General features: G+C 39.2%; 1 protein-coding gene and 1 long non-coding RNA gene across 18 annotated transcripts in view; one reads left to right on the top strand and one right to left on the bottom strand.

Moving 5' to 3' along the window:
- The window catches only part of LOC124223111 (leucine-rich repeat-containing protein 24), a 128,878-nt gene extending 112,783 nt beyond the window's left edge, over nt 1-16,095 (top strand). For all 17 annotated transcript variants that reach the window (XM_046634819.2, XM_069137740.1, XM_046634830.2 and 14 more), the window contains 2 exons: nt 10,116-11,317; nt 12,771-16,095. In XM_046634819.2, the coding sequence (XP_046490775.1) occupies nt 10,329-11,317; nt 12,771-13,887 (2,106 nt within the window). In that variant the 5' untranslated portion in view covers nt 10,116-10,328 and the 3' untranslated portion in view covers nt 13,888-16,095. The remainder of the gene's footprint in view (nt 1-10,115; nt 11,318-12,770) is intronic.
- Nucleotides 7,216-27,628, bottom strand: LOC138191243 (uncharacterized). Its single transcript, XR_011177628.1, has 2 exons — nt 27,520-27,628; nt 7,216-7,329 (listed from the first exon to the last, which is right to left on the bottom strand). It is a non-coding gene; the product is annotated as an uncharacterized lncRNA (long non-coding RNA).
- Nucleotides 27,629-27,962: the final 334 nt, after the last annotated feature.

Below are 27,962 nucleotides of genomic sequence, written 5' to 3'. Positions count from 1 at the left end.
TGTCAGCGAGTCTGTAAACCGTATTTTCTCACTGGCAACTGCGACTACGTAGAAATCTTCAACATAACTACTACCTCAGTCATTTCCGTGCAACTGAGGATAGCTCACGATGTCAAACGGTACCCAAAGTTTTGATCGATCAAGCATAACCGAAAACTCAAGTTATCACTTGTACCGAGTTAGCTTAATGGAGGTTAAATATTGTGCTGACTTGCGTATCTATATTGGTGTGTATTAGAGACAACTGGAGCTTACGGCACTTGAGCTTGATAGATCAGAATTTCAGGTACTGTACGATTTGAACCCAACAAAGTTGTACGCACTCTTGATAGTCCTGCTTCATGTTATAACTTTCTCGTTGTTGGTTATGACCCGAGCTTTTTAGCCGAGACCCTGCTAAGAATCCGACACCGAAGTAGGTACGAGATCCTCGAACAATGTGAAGACAGTCGTGAACGGGATGACGGGCCATTTGTCCTCGGATATTATGGGGGGATGGTTGGAGGGCTGAGAACTGGCACGCGACATCATTGTGCGACGGTGTATGCAATCGCGCTCCTGCCAAAGGGAAATAGAACTGCAGCCGACGCGACACGACGCCCGTTGACCAAAATGGGAAACGGGTATATGGTTGGATGGATCTGTTCGGATGAAGGGCCAGAGAGAGAGAGAGAGAGAGAGAGAGAGATAATGTGGATATAACCGAAATCTCCGACCGTGGCATCTGTCCTATAATGGTGCGTTACAAAGGCGTGGACCCCGCCATTGAACCAGGGCAATGTACAATGGCGCCACGTGTGTCGACGGTTTCCTCACGTGGGGCTGTTGTATTATACCTGTCGGCAAGGGATAGCTGCTCTTCTCACCCTAAGACGAAACTCGGTAGGTGGTGCCGCGTTGTCCGAGTAGCCATAACCGTTGTAACGAAGGAGAAGAGATATTGGAAGAGTAGAATTTAAGTAGGATGAGTGTACCATTTTTTGGTCAGCTATGCACCGTGTCTGGCCGTGAATTGGTGATTTTATGGCCACATCCATTACGTGTAAGCGAGTGAAGGAATGGTCACAAATGGCACAAGAGTGTTGAGTCGACTTTGATCTTTGTAAACCTTTGATTTCCACTCAATGTGGTGGTTAAAAGTGGTGTATTAGTTCACTGTAGAAGGTGGCCAAAGTTCAGATAACCGTCGTAACAAATGCGGGGAGACATAAAAAGTATAAAATTTAAGCAGGATCGATGCACCATTTTTGGTGGGTTAAATACCGTGTGTGACCATAAATTGAATTTTACCCTATTCCAGCGGTTTGAAATGAAACCTCGATATTTAGGCTCTTATTCGCGATTTCAGTTCCAATTTTTATTTTACTCATTTCGTTCTTCTTTGTTTTTTTATGAGAATTTCCGGAAATTAAAAATGTAATAATATGATAAAAACTGAATGTGAGACCACCTCGCAATGAAATTACCAAAAAGTTATCGATTTTCAACTGTAAAATATCGTTAATGAAATTAAGACGATCTGAAATTTGAAATAACCATCTTTTCTAAAAGTACGTCGTTACATTAAATGGTTCAATCACAGGTATTTTTGTATAATTACGTTTTGTACAATACCGTTTTCTCTACTTTCGCCCCAGGAACGATGGAAAAATTTATGAACGGAGTTGGCGAATAACGGTAGAATGTGAGAGACGGAGAAAAAAATTGATGAAAACTGATGAGATTGTGTGAAAAAAAGTGTATCCATATATAAAGAACCTGCTCCAGAGTTACAGATAATAAACCAAGGAAAATAACTTAAAAGCCAAGTTCGCGGAATATGACATATTGGAGTTCTTGGCTTGAATTTCAATGAGACAGGCTATTGAGGATATCCCCTTGAACTCGCAGTGCTAAATTTAAATTAGCGAGGTCGATTCAGCTGATTTAACCTACCGAATAACTTTTACGCTTGGCGCTAAATCTTAGCTGGAATTTCCGCCATATACAAACCGTTTATCGTGAGAGCGATATTTCATGCGCTGACTAAAGTGGAAATGGAGGGGTGAGTTGGGTTGCAGGGTAAAGTTTTACGAGGATCGACGGAAACTCTGACAGTCATTTGTTTGCGAGTCAAACCTATAAAGCGAAAAGCTAGGGGTGGTGGGCAGAAACGGCGCGTGTTCCTTTTCGGAAGGGATGAAAAAAGAAAGAGGAAAAAAGAAATTGGCCAGCACTGTATCGGGTGCCATTATCCCCTCCCCGCGCCGGTTAATCAATAAACACGATTGGTTATTTTATGGTCCACCAGAGAGAGAATTATACCGAGGAATTACTCGAAGATAGAAATTTTCTCATTTCCTTATTTCCGTATTCTTCAACCCCTCGCGGATCTTCGGCCGGCGACGCCGGCGGAACTAATTGATTCAAATTGGCATTTTTATTCCCAGTAAATAATAGCTCGGTTCGAATCCTACCAGAAAACGACGATCAGGCGAAACTCGAGTATAACAGAACTTTGTCAAAGAGCAAAGGAGGCGAAGCCAAGAGTTTGAACCGCTCGGTTTTGTCTGCCCGTTCTTCCGGATCAATGGACGGAACTCAAAGCGTTCTACGCATTGTGGCCAGAATATTGAAAAAAAATTTCAGGACTTCCTGAGAAATCACTTTAATGTTCAGTTCCAGTTTTACTCGAAATCCCATTCATAAATCTTATGTAATTTGCTCAGACGGTGTTTCTTTCGCGTCAATAACATTAATTATTTGGAATTAATCAAATTCTTATAGAATAGATAGAGCTACTTACTAATAAATTGATGAGAACTTGACTGAAAATAAGTCGTAGTTTTTTTACTTTGAATTTATTAAATACTTCGTGAAAATTCAATACCGGTTCAATTTTTTTTACATCCCTCAAATAAAAACGCTACGGTTTTCACACTGACTGCAAAAATGTGTCAAATTACTTGGTTGATGTAAAGAATAAAATTACCTGTTGGAGAAATTCCAAGTCTGAAGGCGACAAATGTTTTCACTAGTTATTTCTCCACATTGTGAACAGACAGCTTTTTGATCCAGAAAAAAACGAACAAGTGACAAATTTTTCTTTTAAAATTGCACGGATTGAAAAGTTATCTGATTATTCAAGAGAAATGTTTTGAATTTTGAACTATCAAAACCACCAATTTTCAAATTCAAAGCAAAGTAGAATAACATGACTTTGTGACATTACAACAATATTTATATTTCTATTATTTCGGGCAGAATTTAGAAATTGAAATATTGCTGCAATATTTCTGCAACTTTTTAGAAATATCGTAGCAATGTTTCTGTAATATTGCAAGCCGTGCGTATGACAAGTCGCAGCTGTAAGAAATGAGATTAAAACTGTAACATAAGCTTGGAAACTTCTACATAATACTTGGTACACCGAGACCAATTTCGCTTCAGACTGTTGATGCAAAATTCTAGTAAAATAGATTTCGTTATAGTAACGTTTTAAACATTATTGTAATCACAAAAAAATTTTTAAAAAATAACGATTCACTGTGATTGTAATTGTTAATAGTAAATTTTCTGGTCATTGCAACGTTAAATCTGATTGTTTGATTTGCGAAATTCTTTTAGTTGAACAGGGTCAGTTTAGCATCAGTTAATTTTTGCTCCTACACAAAATCATCCCAATAGCGATACATGCTAGATTTTCCGGCTACGTGAATCGAAAAAAAAATTAATCATCATTTTAGGTAAGGAAAAAAAACTGGAATTGCCGATTGATAGAAGAACCACAATATCAAATTTTCATATACGCGAAAACCTTATTCGTAGAATTTAAAAATGTGGAAAGTTCAAGTACAGAAAATTGAAAATATAGTAAGTCGAAGTAGAGGAAGACCAAATAGAGAAAGGTCAAAACATGATACATTCTAACAGCTCTACAATTTGACATTCTATGTTCTAAGCTTTCTAATCTTTCTAAATTCTATAAATTAACTTTCTCCTTTTTTAAAAACTCGATATTGTAACCCTTCAGTTTTTTTGGTCTTTCTATAATTACACTCCCACCCATCATTTTGTACCCAGAGGTACGTATTTCTCGATTCTGGTAAAAAGTGAAAACAGAATGTGAGACATTAACCACCGCTATAAATTTCTCTCGGTGTAGTTTCGCGACGAGATTCTATTCGCACAGTTTTTGTTTCGTTGGTTCGTCGAATGCGTTGAAAATTTAAGTAAAATCGAGTAAAATCCGAGCGGTCATATCGCACTCCGCCTTACTTTCACGCATTGTGGAGGCGGGCATCGGCGCTGCTGCCGTTTAGAGGCTTCGACGAGAAGAGATTTGAAAGAAAAATGAAGAAAAAGAGAAAAGTGAAATGGAATAAAAAATACACCCCGGCAATAATATTACATCACTCCTCTCAAGTGGAGTCGCAATCTCATTTTGCTTACGTCCCTCTCAGCGTCGGCAAGTCGATTCGAGGCGAGCCAAGGTTTAGGGGATGTTAGGTTAGGTTAGTCTGCCGACTGAGGGAAGCCGAGAAGCCAGGGGGAAGCTCAGATAAGCGGGCAGGAAACTTGGAGCTTTCCATGCAACTCGCGTAAGAACCGCGCGCTTCGAGCTCTAACATACAGGACGGGTTGGGTTGGACTCGTTGCTGTGCCTGGGATCTGGAATCGTGTCTTGGAGGTTTTTTTTTTTTTTTTTTTACGAAACGGCAAACCCACTGTATACAAACGAGATTTTAAACCGACGATGAGCTGCTGATAAACTGATCGAGAGGGGATGTACTCGACAGGGGGAGGGGGGATAGATCAAAGAGAATCCTCTTTTCACTCCCAGCGATTATTCCTGTTCTCAAAAACGCAGATTCTTCCCACTGAAAGCTCTTTATACGACAGCTTTTTCACCGTCGGATACTCGACGATCATTATATGAGATGCACGAAATACATCTTCGGCTTGTCATTGACTGTTCTTGTTCTCAGAGTTGAAAGGATGTATTATATCATCGGTTTGAATGGTGAAAAAAGTGGGTGAATTTTGAAAACTTATAACTCGTCAACCAATCGTTGGATTCGATTCGCGTTTGTTTCGTTCAACAGTGGGTAGTTCAAAATTCGTTCGTATATATATTTTTTTTTTTTTTTCTTCTACAGGCATGTAAGACGAATCATTGCTATGGACAATAACGTCGAGCATTTTACTCGGTGACATGTTTCTGCTGTGTCCACGATATCTCGAAAATGGCTTCTCCGTTTTACTTGAAATCAAGAAACAGTATTCCTGGATAGTTTATCCTCATAAATTTTTGTAGTCGATTTGAATTTTAATATCGAACGATTGGCATTTTGGTAAAAAAAATAAAGACGAAACTTTCGGTTCGTGGTAAAGACGATAAACAATATGAGAAAAATCTCTTTAAAATTGAAGTAAACGGGTTTCAGCCGTTTTTACGATATCGTGGAGACCTCAAAACCTGTCGATGAACGAAATTTTCAACCTTATTGTCTATAATAATGCTTCCTATCAATTTATTGTAATGAAAACAATATTCAAATGAAGCTCAATCTACGTCCATTTGAATAAGACAGACTTTATTAGAATTGAAGGATTGATTCTCAACGTACGAATTCTCAAAATTCGCCCAAATCTTCAATCGTCTCATTTGCTTGCCAAAAATAAGCGCTTTCAACATCCTTTCATCTGTTTGAGATGATATTTCATTTGGATTAGTATTGGAACATTAAATTTGATCAAATCAAGCGTGTACTTGTCAAGCAGAGGTTATACTCAGACTTAGAATCTTCCGATTGCACCACTCAATGACTTCGTAAGTCATCATATCTTGTAATTCTTGTTCTGAGACCATCGTTCAAACAGCATCGTGTCAAAATAAAACAATTCTTCGTTGATGCAAAATCTTTAAATGTAAATGCACATCTAAGTTCAATTTTATTTAAAGTTACTATTATTCAAGTGTGAAAAGAAACATCCCTGACAGGATCGAATCTGCTGAAATATAGACTACAAAATCAAAAGTAGTAACTCTGACGCCTGTTCTTCGACAGTGTTGTTAGTGTATCAGGAGAATGCCCGATGATCTATCGACTTCGCACCAGTTTCAATTTGTGATAGAACATCAGCCGTGAGATTGTATTTCCATATGAAATGATAAATTTCCTTCATAAATTGGCCGATGTAATCTAGGCGACGAATTTTCACTGACGGTGAACTCCTTCTCGGCTTTTATTCATTCGAGTAAAAGTTATGAATTTATGGTCCGTGAAGCTCGTAAATCGTCGTCATTCTGCATGTCGAGAGTGTTGGATAGTCGTGCAAGCAGAGTGGCAATAGCCTGACTCCATTTCGAGTGCCACGTAAAAACGGATTGGTTTCATGACAATTTTACATATCGACCGTACATTTTCTGGTAGGCTGCCAGCAAATTTTTTTTCGATCAACGTTCATTCAAGTCCACTTTCATTATTTTATATCAGCTATTCCGATGCAAAACTCTTGTGTTCAATAATCCAGGCTGCCAATGACGAAACAATTTAAAAATGGTTAGGGACGAATTGGCAGCTAGATTCAGCTGCGGATCATGAACTTCACATAGACAGTGACTAGAATCCAATGGAATGAACCTGAACTGGATGGTACCTCCTTCACGTATTGGTATAACATACTTATAATGTCCAACGATCTATCCCATCTTGGAATCAAACTGTTCAGTTGTTTTAAAGATTCATTGAAAGTTGTCCGACCCATCATTGCACGTGAACTTTTCACTTACGCTTCCATTGTCAAATACATTGTAATTTTTATGGTAGTACTCCGCGTCACTGAACCATTAAAACTATTATAATTACGTTCAACGAGTTACCTGATCAGTTAAAAATTGAAGAGTCATGTGTATGAAGCATAATTGTGACTTGATTACATTAACCAATCTTTGCCTCTAGTCGATCAGTAACAGAACATTGGTGTTCTGTTTCAACTCATGGAAATACAAAGCCCCGAGTATTTGATATTGCCAATTATTATCGGAATCGACAATTTTCTCAAGCTTCTTGAGCAACGTGTCCATTCTTCTAACCGAAACCATTTTTCCCAATCATTAACAATTATCACCAACTCGAGAAAAACTGAATCAACTTCGCAGACTGAGAATTTCACAAAGGAATGTCTGCCTACAGTTCCGAAACACGAAAGATAAAAATTTTATATACTCACCAATTACTGGATCTTTGTGCGATTCACCGCGTTGATTTTTTGTTCATCCTAAGAGCACTTTCCTCACGCAAGCTGCTGCTTTAACATTTTATCCTCCAAGCGGTTCCAAGGTGGCTGAAAAAAAAAACCGAATATAAGGTGAAATGGAACCAGAAGAAGATGAGCAGGCTCACTCGTGCATGTTGCAAGTAAAGCACATGCTGCGAGCCGAGAGACGCGGAGACTGCTATGAAATTCATTGACCCTGGGGTCCCTCATTCAACGGTGCGGGAAACCTTCATTCTTTAAAAAAAAAAAAGAAAAAACGCCCGCCAGACTTGATAGGCTTTTCTGCTCAACCTGACGCGAGCTACGTCTGACGCCATCCAGAATCTCCGAGTACAATGTGTCAGCTAATATTAGACTTTGGCTCGATGTTGGCCCGTCTTTGCGCTTGCATGTAAAAGTCCGGAAAAAACAGGAACGAGAAACAGAGGAAACGTCGACTTGGTCTTTCATTTTAGACCGGAGCTTGCGTAGAAAAAAAACGCTTGATCGTAGTCCTTGAAAAAACAAATTCTAAGTATGTAGATGACTGCCTGATATTTGCCAAAAATTGCCCACTATTCGCTGTCAAAAGAAACAATCAGGTCTTGAACATTTTTATAAGTTGAGATGTTGTTGGGACACTACAAGTCTGATATTTCTACTGTACGACGTTCGAAAATGTTGAAATTTTGTCAACTGGTTTCACTCACAAGAATCAGTAAAGTCATTGTCAACTTGTGACGAAACATTCGTAGATTAGGACGTCCATAGACTGGGTAACAAAATAATTTTAAATGGAACATGAAAGACCGACAGTCGAACACGAGCGAATTCCCAGATCTCAGCGTGATCCGTCAGCAGAGTTGTGGCCTTAAAAGTACTAGTTCACCCCCTCCCCAAAAAGCTTCGACCGAAAATGCTCGGAAAGCGTTAATTGAAAGTAAAGATTTATAGGCACGGCGTGGATTGGATTTTAAATAGGGCTGTCACACGCAGGGTCACGATGTTTATGTATTATAGGTGTACATATATGTACCTATGCGTATATTACATGCTCTGACACAGGAAATTTCACGTGAAACTGAAACTTATACAGGCCAAGAAATCGAATAATTCAAATTCTAATGAATTGTTCCAGATTTTTCTGATGTCGAATCCAATTTGCCCAACAGTTAATACGGTGATTTTATCGAATCTATACTTCATAATATTTTTTTAAAACTTCTTTCCATGTGCACAAGATGAATTTGTAGAAGTAACCGCACTCCCATGTGATTATCGATAAGACAATTAGATTTAGGCACGTGAAATTCAGGTCCTAGTATTTTTTTTCATCGCATAAGATAAAGAGACCATTTCGGGAGGTGAGTTTTCACTCTGAACTGATTGTGAGTCCCCTTAGTCGGTGAAATGCTTTCGCACTTAATTCTACTTTACCGAGGAAAAACAGCACGTGTCATTAATCACAGAGAGTTGTAAAAGAAGATTTAGTGTGCGGTTATCCGAACCGAGATAGACGATCGGCAGTCGGTCGCCTACAGAGATATTATGACCGGAAATAACGGCGGTCCGTCCACAGCGTAGATGTAAGCAGAGACAAAATACCGTGTTCGGGTGACGTAGAAGACAGTGCAAGGGATATACGTAGGAAGAGTATCGGGGATCAAAGCCTGGATCGTAATGACAGTGATGGCCACGTTTACCCCGTATCATATCATCAACGTCCCCGAAGAAAATCCCCTTTTCACTTTTAGGAAGATAAATTTTTTTTTCTTTTTTCTATTTCATTTATCTTTTACTCTTTTTTTGCACCCGAATCGATAAACACGTATACCGCATAAGTGCATGTTTGAGAGTGAGAGGAAAGTTTGGGGAGGCTGGTCTGTCAAAAATCGATGCTTTTTACTAGTCGTATAAAGTTGGGCAGTATTTATGACATTTTTATACTCATTTGCTATGAAGATCTCTTTGACTATATAAACTCAAGCTTTGATGTCGATGGTTCACTTAGAATCGCTTCAAAATTGTTAAATATCTGTTAGATTTGTTCGATTTCACTTTGCGATGTTCAGAAGACTATTTTTCTACAAATTCACTGAAGCTTTTTTCTTCTCGACATACAAGTACCGTTAAATAATAAATTCCACAATATTTCACCGGAAATTTACCATGATCAACAAATGACAATATTGAATTGATTATGATGAGAACAGAAAATTTGAGTCACTAACCTTTAAAGAAATACTATTTTGAACGAAATGTGCAGCCATCGGAGAATGAAATCGAAAGAATCTACATGATTTTTAACAATTTCAGAATGTCTCAAAATGGAGTGCCAATATTTGATCTTGTCTTTAAAGATTTTCGCAGTCGATGAATACGATAATTTGATAATAGATGCACTGATAGAAATTTCTAGTTGTGATTAATATATTGCAGTCCTCAATTATTTCAACTGTTTACTATAATTGAGTAACAGAATTTTGCGTGAAAAATAGAAGTGACTTTTGTAGCCGTGGCCAAAAACTCTAGTATGTCTTACCATCATTGCTGTTTATGGTCACTTGTTCTACATGCTTTTGAAACTATTACCACAAATAGTCGCTGACGGAATACGGTCAACCAAACAAACGGATTTAAGTGCTGCAATAACCAGACAATGTATTATCTTCAATTATAATAGTATCACAATGTAGTTCCAACAGCACTCGAACATTTTACTAAAATTTTTCAGTAATCATGAGAAATTAAATTATTTTCGCGTGATTATTTCCAGCTAAAATTGATACAAGGTACCGACTTTTGAGCAACTAACCTCCTTGACGACAAAACTATTCGTACATCTAACATTTCCTTCTTAATCTCTGTTCCAGAATCAGTTCATCACAGATGCCCACCCTCATCTTCGTCTAATGGCCCGTCAAACTCACCAACACCACGGCGGTGCCTTGGCAAAACGACATTCTAGAACCCGGTCGAAGAGATAGAAGGCTCAGTCAGCGAAGGGTCGTGGCGACCCGGGAATACCGACTGCCAAAACCTTGGTGCCTGCAGACGTCTGTCCGGACAACGATCGATGATAAAAGATGCTCGATTCGACGAGAGGATCGCAAAGGGTCCGGTGGTGGTGGCGAGGAGTACTTCTGGGCTCGGTACTCTGGCTGATGACGTTCGCCGAGGGCTGCCCATCGATGTGTGTATGCAAGTGGAAGGGTGGCAAGGAGTGGGTCGAGTGCGCGAAGCGTGGTCTGATCGGTCTGCCGCAGGGTGCCGGAGAGGGAACGCAGGTACTGGACCTGGCGGATAACCACCTGGTGAGCCTGCCACCGCAGTGCTTCCAGGCGCTGGGTTTGACCAACCTGCAGAGGCTCTACCTGTCCAGGTCAAAGATCAGCCACCTGGCCGAGACGGCGTTTATGGGACTGACGGGACTGGTGGAGCTAGACCTCTCTGGGAACCAGATCGGTCAGGTACCCTCGGAGACCTTTCCATCGTACGCGGGCCTCATGAGGCTCATCCTGAACGGAAACCCCATCAGGGAGGTGCGCCGTAAGGCCTTTCACCCCCTGGTCCACCTTACGGTACTAGAGATGAGCGAGTGCCGGCTCGAGGCCGTCGAGCAAAACGCCTTCTTTGGACTCGGTGCCCTTGAATGGCTCAGGCTCGACGGAAACCGGCTAACCCACGTCCCAGAGATGACGCTTCCACTCGGTGGCAGCCTCCGCGGACTCACCCTGCACAACAACCCCTGGATGTGCGACTGCAAGCTCAGACCCATGCAAGCCTGGCTGCAGCAGTCAGCGCCAGCCGCTCCACAGGAGGCTGAACCCACTTGCGAGGCCCCAACTAGGTTACACGGGAAGCAGATCAAGACCGTCAAGGTCAACGACCTAGCATGCCTGCCGAAAGTCAATGTCAAGGAACAGGTCGAGGTGTACGAGGGTGCTAATCTCACCTTGCGCTGCGATGTTCACGCTGTTCCATCCGCCAAGGTGACGTGGTGGTTCAACGGCGTGCCTTACGAACCTCAGAATGAGAACGACACCTACGCCGCTTCCGCTCCAGCGCTTACCAGGTGAGCTTGCTGTTTTTTGTTTTAGCGTTCATTTTTTGTCTATCCACCACATGTCACGTGCGTTGCAAAAAATTTTATGCGAGCTAAACGGCGAGGCCAAAAATCTTAGATCAAAACTTCAGATCGTTACAGAGCTCGTGCATCAATTTTAGAAATCTTTTTTTCTCTGGTACATTATAAGTTTTGACAATTTCAAACAATTTGTAGTTGATGTTTGTTTTTTAGTAAGGTTTAAAGTACGCTGGTAATTCAATTTTACTTCACAAGGCACTGTCCTCTTCAGAAAACATGTTATTTACGCTCAAGTGCGGGAATCCACAAATGAAAATTCAATACGGAAAACACTGTCAATTTCCTAGACTTTGAGGCGAGTTGCTAAAAAATGTATCGTTATTTTGTACGCTACTTGGCCCAAAATAAAAGGTAAGAAGTTACCCGCAATGAAATGGAAATCGCATGTCTTATGAATGGAACGGGACTTTGCGAAGTGAAAGTAGACTAATTGTGTACCATGAACCTAACGGCTACCATTTGGCTTCGATGAAAAATAACTATTTATGGTGAAGTGTCGTTTTCGATGTGCAAATTTTTAGTGCTTGCGAGAAAATTTGATACTTCCATTCTGTAAGACCCTTCCTATCTTTTGCTACATAATGGTCCCTATAAAAGGTTTCACGAATACGTAACGAAGTCACTACAATGCTAAGCTGAAGTGCTTGATCAAAATGAATGCCAATACTGAAACGGACATGCTTCTGAAAAGTGATGTAAATTATAAGACTGAACACCGTACAAACTCGCGTTTTTTTTTCTAATAATTTTTCGCTACATGAGAATTTCTTCATTCAAATTGAGTCTAGAATCAACATGAGGATAATCCCACGTAAAATCAGCGAGAGTATAAGGTACTGAATATGCAGATGTCCTTCTGGAGTTTTAGATTACTTTGCTCTTTAATTTCACGACATAATTCAAAAAATCAATTACTTTCACGTGGTTGGGCAGCAAGTGGTGTCCAAATTTAATCCTGTTGGCGTTGCCTTTTCGTAACCTACGAAATTTCTATTAGGACTAAGGAGGGTCCGCACGTCCTCCGAAAATGATGCGAAGATTCTCTTTAAAAAAAGTAACTTTTGTGTATCACTTTCAATAAGAACAAATTTACGTCAAAGTTCCATGAATTTCAGGAAGATCGTTCCCGAGTAAATTCAACTTAAAACTCATTGTGTTCGTCTAGTCCTTTGAAACTTTCACAAGTTCAAAAAAAAAATTTTTTTCTTCTATTTCCGCAGTAACTTTACGATACTCATTATAGTCAATGTGATTTTCCCGCGAACATTATCAACTGCATTTTCAGTAATCAATATTCTTTCAATAGTCTAATTATTTTTCCCTGATAAATAAATGTTTCAAGATTGCACTCAGTGAAAATTCGTAACGTTTCAAATTTCAGGTACTACTACAGGGAGCGCGGTCACACGAACAAAAGCAACACCCTGCACCTCCAAGGAGTAGAACAATCGGACGAAGGAACGTTCACCTGCGTCGCGGAGAACAGCGCTGGCTCAGCGGAGGCCAACCTCTCGCTTCGGGTGCTGATGCGCGAGCGAGGAACAATCGAGCCACCGTTCGACCAGCCAAGCACAGGCTACGTGGCTGCGGTGGCGGCTGGAGCGCTGATCGGTACGCTGTTCGCGCTTGGCTGCGTGATCGGCAGCGTGCTATTCTGCACGAAGCGTCGGCAGGACCGCAAACGGAGCGCGAAGTCGCTGGTGACGCAGGGCGGCAAGGGCATAACGCCGGTGGTAAAGGAGAGCGCTACCTTACCGCGCAAGGAGCTGAGTTTCGAGCGGCAACAGCAGGTGCTGTACGGCGAGCGGGAGCTGAGTGGCAGGAGCGGAACGCTGGAACGGCGCGAGCCAGTGGAGGGGGCATACCGAAGCCCTGCGGCAAAGTACCTCACGGAGCCTGACCTGATAAACGAAGTGCCGGAGGCTACGGAGGGCTACGGCATCTACCAGCAGCAACGGAGCGAGCGCCAAATGCTCGAGTACGACCCTCGGTACTGCCTGCAACCCGAGCTGCCGCAGATCGGGTACCTCGGCACCGACGGATACCCCGTCGACTTTGGCCTGCCGAAGATATCCTTCGCCAGCACACTCCCTCGACGCCTCCATCCCCCCCAGGGAACCGCCGCCGCTCCCCAAGCGCGCTACTCGAGGGAAGCCGAGTTCCTCGCCAGGTCGACGCCCTACGACGCCGTCATCCCGAGGAGCGACGCACGCTACACCGCCGAGGGCTATCCCTACCCACCTCACCCGCCACTCAAGCAGCTGCAGATCCCTGCCTCACCGACCACGCCAGCTGTCCTCCCGGATGTTCCGTTCATACCCTCGCCACCGGCCGCGTATCGCGGAGAACCTACGCCTATGTCGCCGCGGTCGCTTCTGGGCAAGACCGCCAGGGAAGCCGCTGCAGCTGTTGCCGCCAGGGCAGAGGGCGCTCATCGCGCACCTGAACACTCGGAAAGCCCCGACGAGGGATACGTCGGGGAAACTGTGGACGTCTGAAACGACGAGGGAACGACGGAACGGAACGGAAACGAAACGGAGCTGATTGCGAAGCGTTGAGCGGATCGCGACACTCTGCAATAAATGATAATCGTTCGTGTAGACGTGTCATGTTCGACGAGTACGATGTGAATAATATCATCGATAATCAACTTTATATATATATATATATAATATAATTGAATTTGAAGAAATAAATGAAAAAGGGGATCTCTCTAGTGTATTTTGCAGAAAAACCCCGTTTTAACAAACACGCGCACCCATGAATAGTGTATATTGCAATGAAAACGTAATTTATAAACTGTCTAGGTATAAATACATGTAAACATATGAGACAAAAGATCTGGATTTATGGAATTGGACGTTCAGTGCTCAATATATTGTATAATAATTATCATTTAAAACATCAGTGCATTTTGAGGGATGAACAATTATCAGTCGTCCGTGTAAGTGTTTTCTTTTTTTTTTTTTTTCTCAATCACTGAGACACAAATTTATTCCTCGGTTAAATAGCAATCTTTTTTTACACCGTATTCGTGTTAAAATAAAAAAATGTTAATCCCAACTGACGATGAGTGATGAATATTATGCTCAAGACAATTAGTGCGTTAGTAATCTTATATTATAGGAAATCACTTCGATGAGTGTATCTATACGAAAATTAATGGCTCAGTTCCGAGTCGTGTTAATAATATACCTGTATATCAAGATAGAAAAATTCTCATAGTGAAAATGTGTAAGATCACCGGTGATTTAACGCAGGTACCATTCCGGTAAAATGGAACCTCCGAGGTGAAAACTCAAAGAAGCTCAGTGCGTGAGAGAGTGATAATGTGATCACGAAAATTATGATATATCCACGCAATGTTTTTTGTTTTTTCATTTTCTTTGAATTCAAATACCTGAAGCAATAGACACAATTTCGGCCATGATGGCATTATAATATGCGTCGTACGTCGATTGTAAGAGAGAGTGCATGAAACGATTATAGTGTAATAGATTTTTCACGACATTTGCACGATCAGCCAATGAACAATAATAATTGAACTGATTGATTTTAATCGAGTGAGAATCCGGAGAACGTAATTTGTGTAACAGGAAAGTGAATATTGTATGTTTTCGGCATTGAACAGGAAACTGAGATATTGTGTAAAATCACAACTTTACTCGTGGAACGTGCTTCTCAGGTCTGTTTCACCGTTGATCAGTTTCTCTTCCTTGTAAGGAAGCCTCGCCTCTGTTGAACGTTACGTTACACTTCGTAGGAAAGTGAAACTGCACGACGACTTCCTGATGGGAATAAGTTTCGTCGAGAGTTACGGGCCTTGGACAAGGCGTAACTTTTTATTGGATACGCTAACGGAACGGGTGCGAAAGCTAGTGTACAAATCTATATCATCGAAAAATGTTCGGCCAGTAATAAGAAGAAAAGAAGACTGGAGGAAAGAATGAGGGGTATGAACAAGTGCAGCGAACTAAAACCTAAAAATTAACAAAGTAAAAAAGATGAAATTTTGATACATGTATCTAGAGACGAACGCCTATCCAAAGAAAGTGTTTTTTACCCTTATTATTACCCAGCCTAGTGAATTGTAAAAATGATACGTGAAAAAGCAGAGAATAAAAAAAACTCTAGCCATAATATAATAATATATCCTGTATAGCTGTGCGCAGACGAGAAATCTATTGGAAAACCTCTTTAGGTCGTATATATTATAAATAATATAAATACATAAATATATTATGTTATATACACACATAGGATCATTTGTAGACTTGACTCAATGGTAAGTTTTGACCGTGTTCTACAGGGTATAATAGGCACCGAAAAAATAAGAGTTTTATTAATGTGTGTAGGTGTGTATGATTAGTCATCGGGGATAAGGAGAAAAGGAAATTGAATAATATACGAGAGTGGGGCAAAGTCGGTTTACTTATCTAACACGATTTTGTTCGACGCCCTTGGGATGTTTGCACGATTCGAACCAACTTTCGAAGAAATTATGGTTATGTGCGGTTAGCTGCATGCTGCACACGTACCACTTGATATATATGTAGCAATGTAATAATAATTCATAACATAGAGTTTCTTTCCGACACGATTCGCTGCTAAAAAAAAAAAAAGAAGAAAATAAAAACAAACAACAACAATAAGCGAAAATTTTAGGAAAGACGGAGCGGTATAAATAATGTTGAGCCAGAGTTATACGACGAGTTCAGAACCCTTTAGGTGAAAAATTTGATGAAACTTAAAACAAATAAAAAATATTTGGATTGTAACAAATATCCCCGTGTATTCTCCACGCCCCCCTTTAAAGTAAAAATAAACTTAGCGTTGTAATAACATTTGCGTATAAATAAGCCTGTGGTAAGCGTACATAGATAATATAAAACGTAAGGATAATCATAAGTGAATTAAAATATGAGTAAGTTATTACAATGTAAGTATAAACTATACAAAAATATTCTTTTTTAAGGATGTAGGTACGTAACGGGATGATTGAAATATTCTATTGTATCACGCAAGTAAATGAAAAATACATTGTTAGAAGATAAAAACTATGGTGTTACAATTATTTAAAAAGAAAACCCCGTGCTTCGCCGCATTTTTACCATATTTCATAAAACCCGGCTGCAAGCATGAGGCAATACAGTTTAATTGTGTTTGAAAAAAAAACCATTGAAGGGAAAAACTTTTTCGAACGGTTAAGAGAAAGTCCGATTCTTGAGTTTGAAATAAATCTTATATATATCCTAACAAGACCCTCATCTGTCCTCTAATGAGTCGCGACGTTTTGTTTTACTCTGCCACGGACTTTTCTCGCCTTGATATATCTTTTTAGCTTGATTATTTCCTGTGCCCGCTTGAAACTGAACCTTCGTTAAAGAATTCAACATCGCGGAAGCTGTCTGGCATTTCATGATTCACCTTGAGAGCTCCAAGCTTATTGATACTCAAACTCAATTCATCAATTTATTTTCTTGCCTCTTTTTATGGCATCATAGTGTGTTGAGACAATTTTTAATTGTTCAAGAATATCAGTTGGCTTTGGACAGATCGAAAAAAACTTCATTACTCGAACTGCCATCGTACGCGTTTGCTTCCTGCTAAAATTTAATATTAATCTTGATTGTTTTCCTCAAAGGTTTGGAAAAATTTGTCATACCTTCAAGTTTCTGAAAATCTTTGAAAACCTATCAAACCATACGAAATCAGCAAAAAAGGAATTACGATTGATAAATTTTAACAATTCCTGGCCCGTTGTTAAAAAAAAATTCTTGGAATTAATGCGTGTATTTTTTCACGCATAATGTATGACTTGATGAAAAGTTTTCTCCTGGTTTATGCCCGAATGTACGATTTTTTCGAAAACTTTACATCAGCGATAGATTTTTAGAGTTCTTGAAAATAGAAAGATTTATTGTATAAACAATATCAAAATTCTGAGAAATCGTGATTTCTGGAATTTTTAATTTCTACCAAAACTACTTAGAAAATCTTTCGATTTCAAATTCACATACTTTAAAAGCTTTTCCGAATAAATCGGCCATGCAAATTTATAGAAAACAGTCGAACGTATACTTCCAGAAATTTATACACAGTCTTCGGATCCGATCTTTAGTCATTCGGAGGAGGGAATTTTTTCGTAAAAAAGATCACTATTAGGGTGGAATAATTGAAGGGCTCAGCTACTCAACGCGTGGGATCCCATAGATAAGCTGAGATGCAGTCCATCCTGATCCTCATGAAACAAACAACTCCGACATAAGGAACTAGGGGATCGGAAGGACTGCCCTCGGGTATACTTACATGAATCTTATCGAGCCGGCAGGGCCGGCCTTGTAAATTTTGCAGGAAGTTACACGGACGCACGTGATTCTTATGAAGAATGACGCGAGTAAGATAAATCCAACCGAACCCAACTAACTTTCAATTCGTACCCAGAACTTCATTTCTCAAATATGATAAAAAATCAAAGCAATAAAGGACTGTACACTGAGAAAAATTTCATTTGTTATAGTAACTAGAAAAATTCAGCAAAACAGATATCGTTAAGAAAATATAGTAACAGCGATCGTAATGATAAAGAATAGTAACGGATACTAGACTTTCTGGTAACAGCTGCAAAACTAATTTTCATTTTCTATCTAGAACTATATTTTTCGATTTTGGTAAAAAGTGAAAATAGTTAAGGACTGACCGGTAACCGTAACTAAAAATTTCTCTCGGTGTATAGTAATCAGGATTAGAAATTTCTCTCGGCACAGAAAACGTCCGGTATTCAAGATTTGACCTTAAAAAAAAGTTGATATTGCGAGGCAAAAGGTGATTTCAGTCTTTCGAGGTCGTTTGTAGAATTCTATTTTTTTTTTTTTTTTTCGATTTTTGGAGTAAGCCGTGAGTGTCAAACTCAATTTTCAAAACTTGAAGTGTAATAGAACGACTGCTGTTTTGAAATTAAGGGTGTAATTAGTTTTTTTTATTCATCTCCGTAACCGAGAAGTTGAGAATAATTTTGTACAATAGTTTTTTATAGTTGATACAATCGCTCATAACTTTTATTTTTAACTTTTTCTGCTAATATCAATAATAAAAAAGTTATAAACAAAAAAATATTAAAAATTCGGGGATGAAAGACTTCGAGGCAAGATTGTTAATCAATTGAAAATCTTGAAATAAATATGCTTCTCATCTTTTTTGTACAGCATTTGAGTATAAACAATTTAACGTACTGAACTTTTTCATTCGGCATGATCTTATTAATTATTCCGTGTAGTGAAGGGAGGTGGTAGGAAAAGAGAAAATATTAATAAACTTGAAAGTCAGCTAGGTTTAACTTTTGACCATAATACCGTCGTATTTTTTGTCTTTCTTTTTTATTTTGATTTACTTCTTACCGCGCATTTGAAATTCATATTTTTTGTTTCATCCATCACTTACGAAGTTCGGTAGAAACAAGAATTAGATATCATTATAGAGGTTTTTTACAGTGGATACTCAAGTTTCTGTACGTGCTTACAAAAGCTTCAAAATAGGAAACGTACATGCTCCAGGTGAAATACCAATGTTAAGGGGGCATTAAGGTTGAAAAAATCGATTTTCGGTTGTTTGGATTTTTGTACACTTACATCCCTGCTCTGTACAGGAAAATTTTTGGGGGTTGAAAAGTTTTAATTTCTATGAATCTGCATACGGCCAATTTAATATAACGAAGAGCCTTGAACTTTGAATTCATTTTTCATCACTTTCGATTACAGTTTCTGATCGAATCACGTAAAATTTTTACACACGTTGTATTTTAAAGTACTTTTTACATATTGTCACGGGATTTTTCCCAAATTCTCACCCGGGAGTGAGATATCCTAATTTTTTTGTTGTAGAACAGCTAATTTTTTGTCATGATTCTGAAAAATTATATATTTTCTTTCAAAATGAAGCTATTGAGAAAACCTGTGACAATTTGTGGGCATTTGCAAGCAGATTGTGCCAGAAAAATCAGTATGCTATGCTACAAATATTAAGTGAAAAAACCTAGCGCGCAATAAACTTTCACCTTTTTACACTCTATTAAAATTGCACTCCGCGCATCACCCTGATACATTTAAATGAGGATTTAATGAGGCAAATTCACTCTAAAAGGTCTAAGAAATGCGTACCTAAAACCTCTAAAACGTTTCAAACTTTTCCCGCGTGAGAAAAAAATTAACTGAAACACCCAGAAGTTTCCCGAAGTTTCTGTAAATGCGAGGGGCTGGTCACTCGTAAATTCGGCAGCTCAACGATTTTTAAAAGGAATCGATTTCTTGTGATTTCGACAGCGATTTCCGTGATTTCCGAATCAATGATATTACCTGCGATTTCGTGTGATTTTTGCTGATTCCAACGATTACGAGTGATTTTTCAGAAATCATTGATTTTCAGACTGTCAAAATACGAACATTGATTAATTGCTATAGATTAACAATAATCGAATTACGATTACGGATACGTAGGTATTCAATAAATAATATGTATAGGTTATTAAAGAAATTGGAATAATTATTTTATTCTCTTATAAACATTTTCACGAGTACTTAAACGTTTTTCACTTATATAATAGGAGACAAATGCTTGCTTAATTGGAAAGTGATTTCCAGTGATTTCCAAAATTGCATAATTTTTTTGGTGATTCCCCATGATTTCCTATAAATCGGGAGCAATCAGGAATCATGCGATTCGAGGGATTTCTAGCGACTTTTAGCGATTTCCTGTCTGATTTCGGATGAGATAGTTCAATGATTCCTCAAGTGACCAGCCTCTCGGTAAATGCCCCCTTAAGCAAAACCGTGCCACGATCCGTCGACAGTTTATACCCCAAGCTGCGGAGCATTAATCGTATAGGAATAATGATCCCCGTCGAGAAGAACTCACAAGAGGGATGCTGCACGTACCACGGACGAGATGAATTGGAAAAAAAGGAAAGTTCAAGAGCGAAGAACCTCCCAGAAGAAGAAGAAGAAGACGAAGAAGAAGAAGAAGAAGAAGAGGAAGAAGTTGAGGAGGTAAATATATATAAATCATGGTTTTGCGGAGCACAGACCATCCGCAGCGGGATGCGGAAAGAGAATATGCAAAATGGGTGGATGGAATACGTCCTGGTTAGCGTTGTCATGCGGTTCGCTCGGATGCGGATGGTGTGAGGGATGAGAAGTCAGTGGTGAAACGGAAGTGGTGATAGCGCGGAAATTGGTCTGCGGGGAACCAGCCGAGCCACAGGACGCTCTCTTCGCGAGTCTGCGATGCCACCTGGATGCCAACAAGAGCTTGGGGGTCCCGCTCCTGGCTATGGATTTCATGTAAATGCTTCCTGGGCTATTTCCTTGGACCGGTGGAGATGAATAGCAAATCACGAGGAGCGACTAACGCATGGCGAATCACTTCGTTCGTTGCATGAAATATGGAAGGTCTAAGATTCGGATTGATCGACGACTGTCCGATGGATTGGTTGCACTTTCAGAAAAATCTTCACTTTTTACCGGTATTTTTTTGGCGCGTGTGTTACGCAATGATGAAACGAAACGTAAGGTCGAGGAACGCAAAAAAATTGATACATCTATTTTTGAGATGCATAGAATAGAAATGGTTTCGTCCCTTTAAGGCGGTTTCCTAGATATTGAGTGTTGTAGAAAATTATCAGTTTGTTTAATGTCCTGTTGTCACTAGACTAATGGACGGAGCAGAGTGAATATAAATGCATTCTAAGGCTGACGGTTCTTGCTTTAGAACTTGAAAAAGTTTGCCAAATTATCTTGAAAATTTAGTCCTGTACGTTCGTTTAAAAGTGGAGCTCTGCAGAAAACGTTTGGCAAAACGATAACCATGTTTGTAGGCGAACGGAATATCCGAAATACAAAAACCTAGTCTTTTTAGAATCGTCAATGTATCCTCTAAGCTTACGTGGAAAAGATTTCTTCTTTTTTTTTCATCAGGTTTTTCTCAAAAACGAAACGTCGAATATTTTTAGGAGTTCTTTTCTTTTAAAGAAAATGAAAGCATTCAGATCAATTTTAATTTAAGAGCTTTATTAATGATAGTTTCAAAAACGTTTAAAAAATTTAACATTGAAATTAATGACAAAATAGCGATCTTATCCGATCAACTTGAAATTTCAAAACAATCTTTGAAACTTGTTTATCGATTCGAACTCGTGGCAAGATTTTTGAATTTCAGTACCCAAATTTTTTTACACAAATTCTTTTCACAATATTTCCTCAGGAAATGAAATTTTTTTTGTTCCTAATCATATATATTTTAATTTTTTTGTTTTTTTCAAACATCAAGTCTACAAGCTCGAACCCAAACAGGTGATGCCAACTGAAAAAAAAGTTTTCTCTCTGTAATAAGTTGGACAGTGATGTCAGGAGATGCGGCACCGCAAAAGCCCTCGAGTCCGGAATCGTTTGTTAGATTTTGTTATTAATTTCAATGAAAAAATTAAAAAATATTCTTGAAACAACAAATAATAAAGCGCTTAAACACAAATTGCTCTAACTGTTAGTGTTTTCTTTAAAAAAAATTCCGAAAAATAGGTATGACTTTCGACCGTCCATCTGTAACCCCCCCCCCCCCTCCTTTCGGAGTAAAAAAGTCCCTCTGCATTTCTCTCTCATTGTCAGCACTGAAAAAAATTTCATTTGTTACAGTAATTAGAAAAATTCGGTAAACAAGTATCGTTAAAAAAACTGTTTGAATATCGCTGGAATTACGAAAAATGAGGTACGCGTAACCATTTTGCGCTATTGTCGTTCCTTTTTTGGTAGTTTCAACGCAAAATCAGTTTGTTCGGTTTACTCTACTTTTTTAATTAAATAAGGCTTTAACGTCAATTTATTCTTGCACAAGCATTGAAATTTCGCAACAGTTGCAAGAAAATCTAGTAACAGTGATCGTAATGAGAAAGAATAGTAACGGATGCCAGACTTTCCGGTGACAGCTGGAAAACTAATTTTCATTTTCTACCTAGAACTATATTTTTCGATCGTGGTAAGAAATGAAAATATTCAAGGACCGAGCGGTGACCGGAACTAAAAATTTCTCTCAGTGAGACCACCTTCGAAGATATTACACGTCAGCTTTATTCCTCTTCATCGCCTTTCTCCTCCGTCACCTCCTCATTCGCCTCCTCATCTCAGCCCTCTTCGGCCGGCTCTCTTTCATCTCGAGAGGCGGTTGAACCAATGTTTTTGTTGGTCTCCACCGTCCGCCCCGACTCGAAGGGAGAGAGGGTGTACAGGTGCGCTTGTCGCGCCGGGCGAACTCGATGAACACTCTAAATGCATATACCGACTCTACGCCCTCCCTCACGGTCAGCCTGATAGCGTTGCATATTGCATGCGTGATTTTAGCGCCTGTCTGCGCTCCTCCCTGGCACATACCTACGCGTATCTGCTGCAGGCTGCATTGATTATCCCGAGGCCAGGGGAGGTCCCGACTTGATAGGACTCTCGGCTATACGTGTAATTATTCCGTCAGTCCGTCGACGCGCGGAATAGTTTTCGATATTTTAATCAACCCGGTAAGTTTCAGACGGACGGACAATTTATCGCAGACCTTTCGCCGCTGGCGCCGCGTCGTACGCTCGGAAAAATAGTTATTTCTTTCATTTTTTTTTTTTTTTCTGTTGGCAACGATTTTTTACCGCGAATCAATTTTCGGTTTAACACTTTGAGCCACGGATTATTGTAGTGCTGAGGAGAATTTTACAAGATATTATTCCATGGTTTCCGGGTCACTGATTGTGAATTCGAAAACAGATTTCAAAAATTCAAGATGGCGGATCCAATATGGCGGACGGAAATTTGGTATTTAATCAAATCCGGTCAAAATACTTCGTACAATGGTTTTCGGGGTCGCTAATTACAAATCTGTAATCAAATATGAAAAATTTAAGATGGCGGATCCAATATGGCGGATGTAGATGTCAGATACAATTAAATCCGGTCAAAAAATTCTATGCAGTGGTTTTCGGGGTCACTGATTACGAATCTGAAATCAGATTTTAAAAATCCAAGATCGGGCAGCAATGATTTTTGGAAACCAGAATGTGCTTGGTCGTAATTTGATAATCTGAAATAATTCTCAAAAAGCTTGTGTCAGGTATCAAAATGTTCAAGCTTAGATCCAGAAAAGGCTGGCGTTCACTTTTACGCTGTTTTGAGCTTTTTGAAGAAAAAAAAAAATCGCAAGAAAATATAAGCAATAGTCGGTCTTTCGTGAAATTTTTCAAAGGAGATTTATCGTTTCTCAAAATTAAAAAATTGCAAACAATTAAATGGTTTGGAAAATTCTGTAATCATTCTCAAAAATCTAATGTTACCAATAAGTTTTACGTAAATTTTTTCAATTTTCATGGTTTTCAAAACCGACCCAAGAATGTTGAAAATTTTTTCAGATTTTTAATTTGACTCCAAGGACGTAATGGTTTTCAATACCCTGAGTAAATAATTGACATGCAAAAATCTGAAAAAATTTCACGCGTTTTTTAGAGTCGTAACAATAATAGGTATAAAAAATCGCAGACTAAATCCAGGAGGTCTAGAGTCACACACTGGTCGATTTGGCATGTAATGCCCCATATGTAGACATCGTTTACGGTTAGCAGAAAGTTTCCCCAGTTAAGACGAAGAGCATGCTCATGCAACCTCATGATCCTTAAGGTCATGTAGTACTCCTACCTTTACCAACCGAGGAAACTCTCTCGTTTTGTTCCAATATCAAATAAACAAACGAAAGAAAACGAATTGTTTGTTTATTCTATATAGTCAGAAAAAATGGTGGTTTTGCTCGGTCGGTGAGTGTAGATGTACTACATGACCTTAAAGATCGATGTATAGGGGATTACTTGTCAAATCGACCAGAGTGTGACCCTCGATCTCTTGGATTTAATCCGTTTTCGGCCTATATTAAGTAAACAAACTAACGGAACCGTATTGTTTGTTTATTCAGTATAGGAAGAAGAAGGGTGAGTTTGCTCGGTCGGTAAGGGTAGGAGTACTACATGATCTTAAGTAGCAACGCGAAAACAGACAGCGAGAGAACGTGGATAACTCGATGACAGACAAGCTTGAGAAATGAATTTTTCCCAGAGTATGACAGGAGCCCCACACTGATTGAAATTGGACATTCTTTCAGCCGTCTGAAACGGCGTTATAGCTAGCAATCGGAAGAAAAGTGCAGTGGATGATGATTGCGGATTCAGCGCTACGTAAGCCTTGCATGATAACAAAGTTCACTCAAATTCACTCAAGCTTCTTTCCTTTTTTTTCTCATTCCTCGCCCCCTCGGGTGTTTCCAGGTGATACCAGAATCTGTCACGGTTATTTACTTCGCTCATTTTTCCACAACGGACGTCTTGGGACAGAACTAATATTTCCGATAAATATTCTAAAGCTCACGCGATCAGTTTCCAAGTTTTTCTTGGAACATCGAGAGCTTTGTTTGTACGGAGAATGATATTGTACATTATACAACGGAATTTAATACCCGCTTTGCATTTTATTCTTTACTTCGAGCCCTCATTTTCCTTTGTATCATTAAGGATTTACTCCTTTCAAATATCTAATCAGGGAGAAAAATTATTCCGAATAAAGAGACAAGCTTTCACGGTTCTGAATCCTGGAACCAAAGCTGCCTAATTCCGAGTTGAGTATAATAAGCGCGTCATTTTTCTTATAAGCTTAATCATCTTCATTGATTTAGTTACTCTGACTCCTCTAGGCTTGTTTTGGACTAAGCTTTCAACGGTACAAATATTAAATCATTAAAAATGCGAAGAAATAGAGCTTTAATACTGTTATTTTACAGAAAAACCCATATTGCTCGTCTGATTCTAACGTAGTATAGCTGATTTTATTCGTAAATCAAGTCAAATTGTAATTAACAACAACGCGTTTCTTGTTAAATCATAAGTTCAATAGCTATAAATTTATGCGATTGTTCACATCGAATTTTTTCACCGATAAACGGACTCTAGAAAGAATCTGCCTCAGAAAAATTCTAGGGAATGTCCTATTTTCAATAGAATTGAGCGAAACACACGAGTTTTTCAGTGAAAAAATACATAATAATATGATTTATTCAACGTCGGTCGTAATTCGATGTTTGCAATTGAAATTCAGTGCTGAAACGTCTTTTTCTGTGTCCCAGAAACTTTTTTGAATCAGCTCCAGTTAAACTCTTTATCTTTCATTTTGTTATATTTTTGATTTGACAGATTTTGGATCTGACTGCAGGTCCCGTACGTCCTTTAGATTTAAGTGAAATTTCAGGATTTGGGTGGAAATGACGCATGAAAGTTTTCAAGCTTCTACCGCTTCCGGTTACCGAATGGCGAATTTGTGAACTTTTCTACGAGTATTTCGCGTATTCTAAATTACAGAAGAAAGACTCCGATCCGAATGAAATTATGGAAACGCATCAAGTATTCGGTAGAGACGTGTCACGAAACTTTTCAAACTTCTACTACTACTCTCGGTTACGTATATCCTGCATTCCCGGACAAACAACCAAATCGATGCAAGTGAAATTTGAGAAGAAAATCAACGAACGACGGAAATACGACACATTTTTTTGAATTCCTCTCGACTTCCGGTTACGTAATAGCGGAAGTCAAACGTTCGAAAGAATTCGTGATCCTTAAAATTTTCCACAAACAGTCCCACAATTTCGTACACGATCCTTTGTTTTTAATTTAATGTCATGCGCTGTTAGTTGTCCGCATAAAATTCATTTCAAAACATTTCGCATGATCGTCTGATTTTTTCTTTTACCCGTCCATCCGTTTCTTCACTCATAATAAACTTGTTTCTAAGTTTTCATTTAAGTATGAATACATAATTAATTATAATCCGTAAGGCGTGAATGAGAGAATTTTATTTGATTCGATTAAAATTCATCCCTGCAACTCGGTAAATTATTCTTGTTCCGGACAAGTAAAGTTTCCAACATATACCAAGTTGTGTAAATATTTTTTCTGTGAAGCTGCTCGACCTAACCTCAATTTCTTGGTCCGAGGTACTTGGAGGACAATGATAAAGAAAAATGAGACCATTTAAGCAGAAGAACGTTAAGATCGTAAATCCACTGCCGTGTCCTATTTTTCTTTTACTTCGCGCGTTTCTCCGCCGCTTCACTTCGAACGTTTGAGTAAATTTCCGTAAATACTGGGAGGGAAAATCGAAGATCGAAGATGGCGGATTCGCTGTTCTAGATCAATTCCCGGTCCTATTCATGTAACGTGTTATCGGGCGAAGCCTCGCCGATTCGAATGAATATTTCAATTTGGAAAGAGCGCTCGGTGTTTCCTCATTTCCATTTCCGTAGGTTTCATTTTGCACTATTTTCCATCCGCAAGGCAAATGATAGCCTTTGTCCAAAGTGACAAACTACTGCTCGCATTTATTCGTACGTTATTCACCAAAGCTGTAATTTATACAACAGGATGAACGGGAGCGAAGATCTACGCCTACTGCGATTTGTTTGCATTAACAACGGGTCCGATCAATGTTGAAATTTTTCAGGGAAGAGAAAAGCGTGACACGATGACTGATAGCGAAGACGTGCGAAAAAGGCTTTGCTCTCGCATGAAACCTCATTTATTTTATCATCAATTTTATAAATAACGCGGAATAAATGATATTAGCTTTCGGCATTAGGTAAAAAATACAAAGTGTGAAACAAGCTGATCGTTTTCACTGCTTCTCACTTTTTCAACGATATCTTTCTCGAAATTATTTATAAAAATTGATTATTCTCGAAAGATTATCTACTAATACATGACTATTGGATGGGTAATTTTGTGACTACAAAACTTTCGTTACTCGCGCTATAAGCGTCACGCCACTCTGTACACTGAGAAAAGAGTCTTGTTACAATAAATAAATATATATCGTTGACTATTTTCAGGAACCATTTTTGATCTGTCAAAAAACGTGTAGAAATACGTGTGCTGTTACAAATACGATCGAAATTTTGTAGCATTTGAAGCAAGTAGAATATCAACCTCTCACTAGGATACGTCTGTTATTGAAAACATACTCAAAAATCGTTGCAGATAAAGCGAGAATTGTTTAAAATTTTTCTTTATCACTTACCAAAAAATCAGCACCAATTGTGAGAAATTTCACACCACGTTATCCCAAATGAAGATTTATTAGCAGTTGAGAAATGTTGTTTGAGGATTCGACGTTCATAAACTCGCGACCGATCGCACGATACAAACGCGTTGTTTACATTTTGCTCGCTGTTCGCAGGTCCAGCGGTCGATTTATAGTAAAAGCCAGTGCGACGGTGCAACGGTAATATTACGGAGCTGATATTACAATCTTGGGGCTCGTCCGAGCTTCTTCCGACATTCAAGTGTCGGCCCGGTGTGTTTTTGTTTACAAATACTTGATCCGGACGTGCGAAGTTATGTTTGAGGTTAGGTGCATGCGACGTAAGATTTATTTCCGACTGACACGGCGACGTTCGGCGTTCGTCTCACCGATTCGATTCAAAGGCACGGCGCGCAATGTTCGTGACACGAGAACGACGC

Source organism: Neodiprion pinetum, chromosome 7 (assembly GCF_021155775.2).
Source record: "Neodiprion pinetum isolate iyNeoPine1 chromosome 7, iyNeoPine1.2, whole genome shotgun sequence".
NCBI classification, from domain to species: Eukaryota; Metazoa; Arthropoda; class Insecta; order Hymenoptera; family Diprionidae; genus Neodiprion; species Neodiprion pinetum.
The sequence above is the reverse complement of the archived record's forward strand: the minus strand, read 5'-3'. Positions and strand labels throughout refer to the sequence as shown.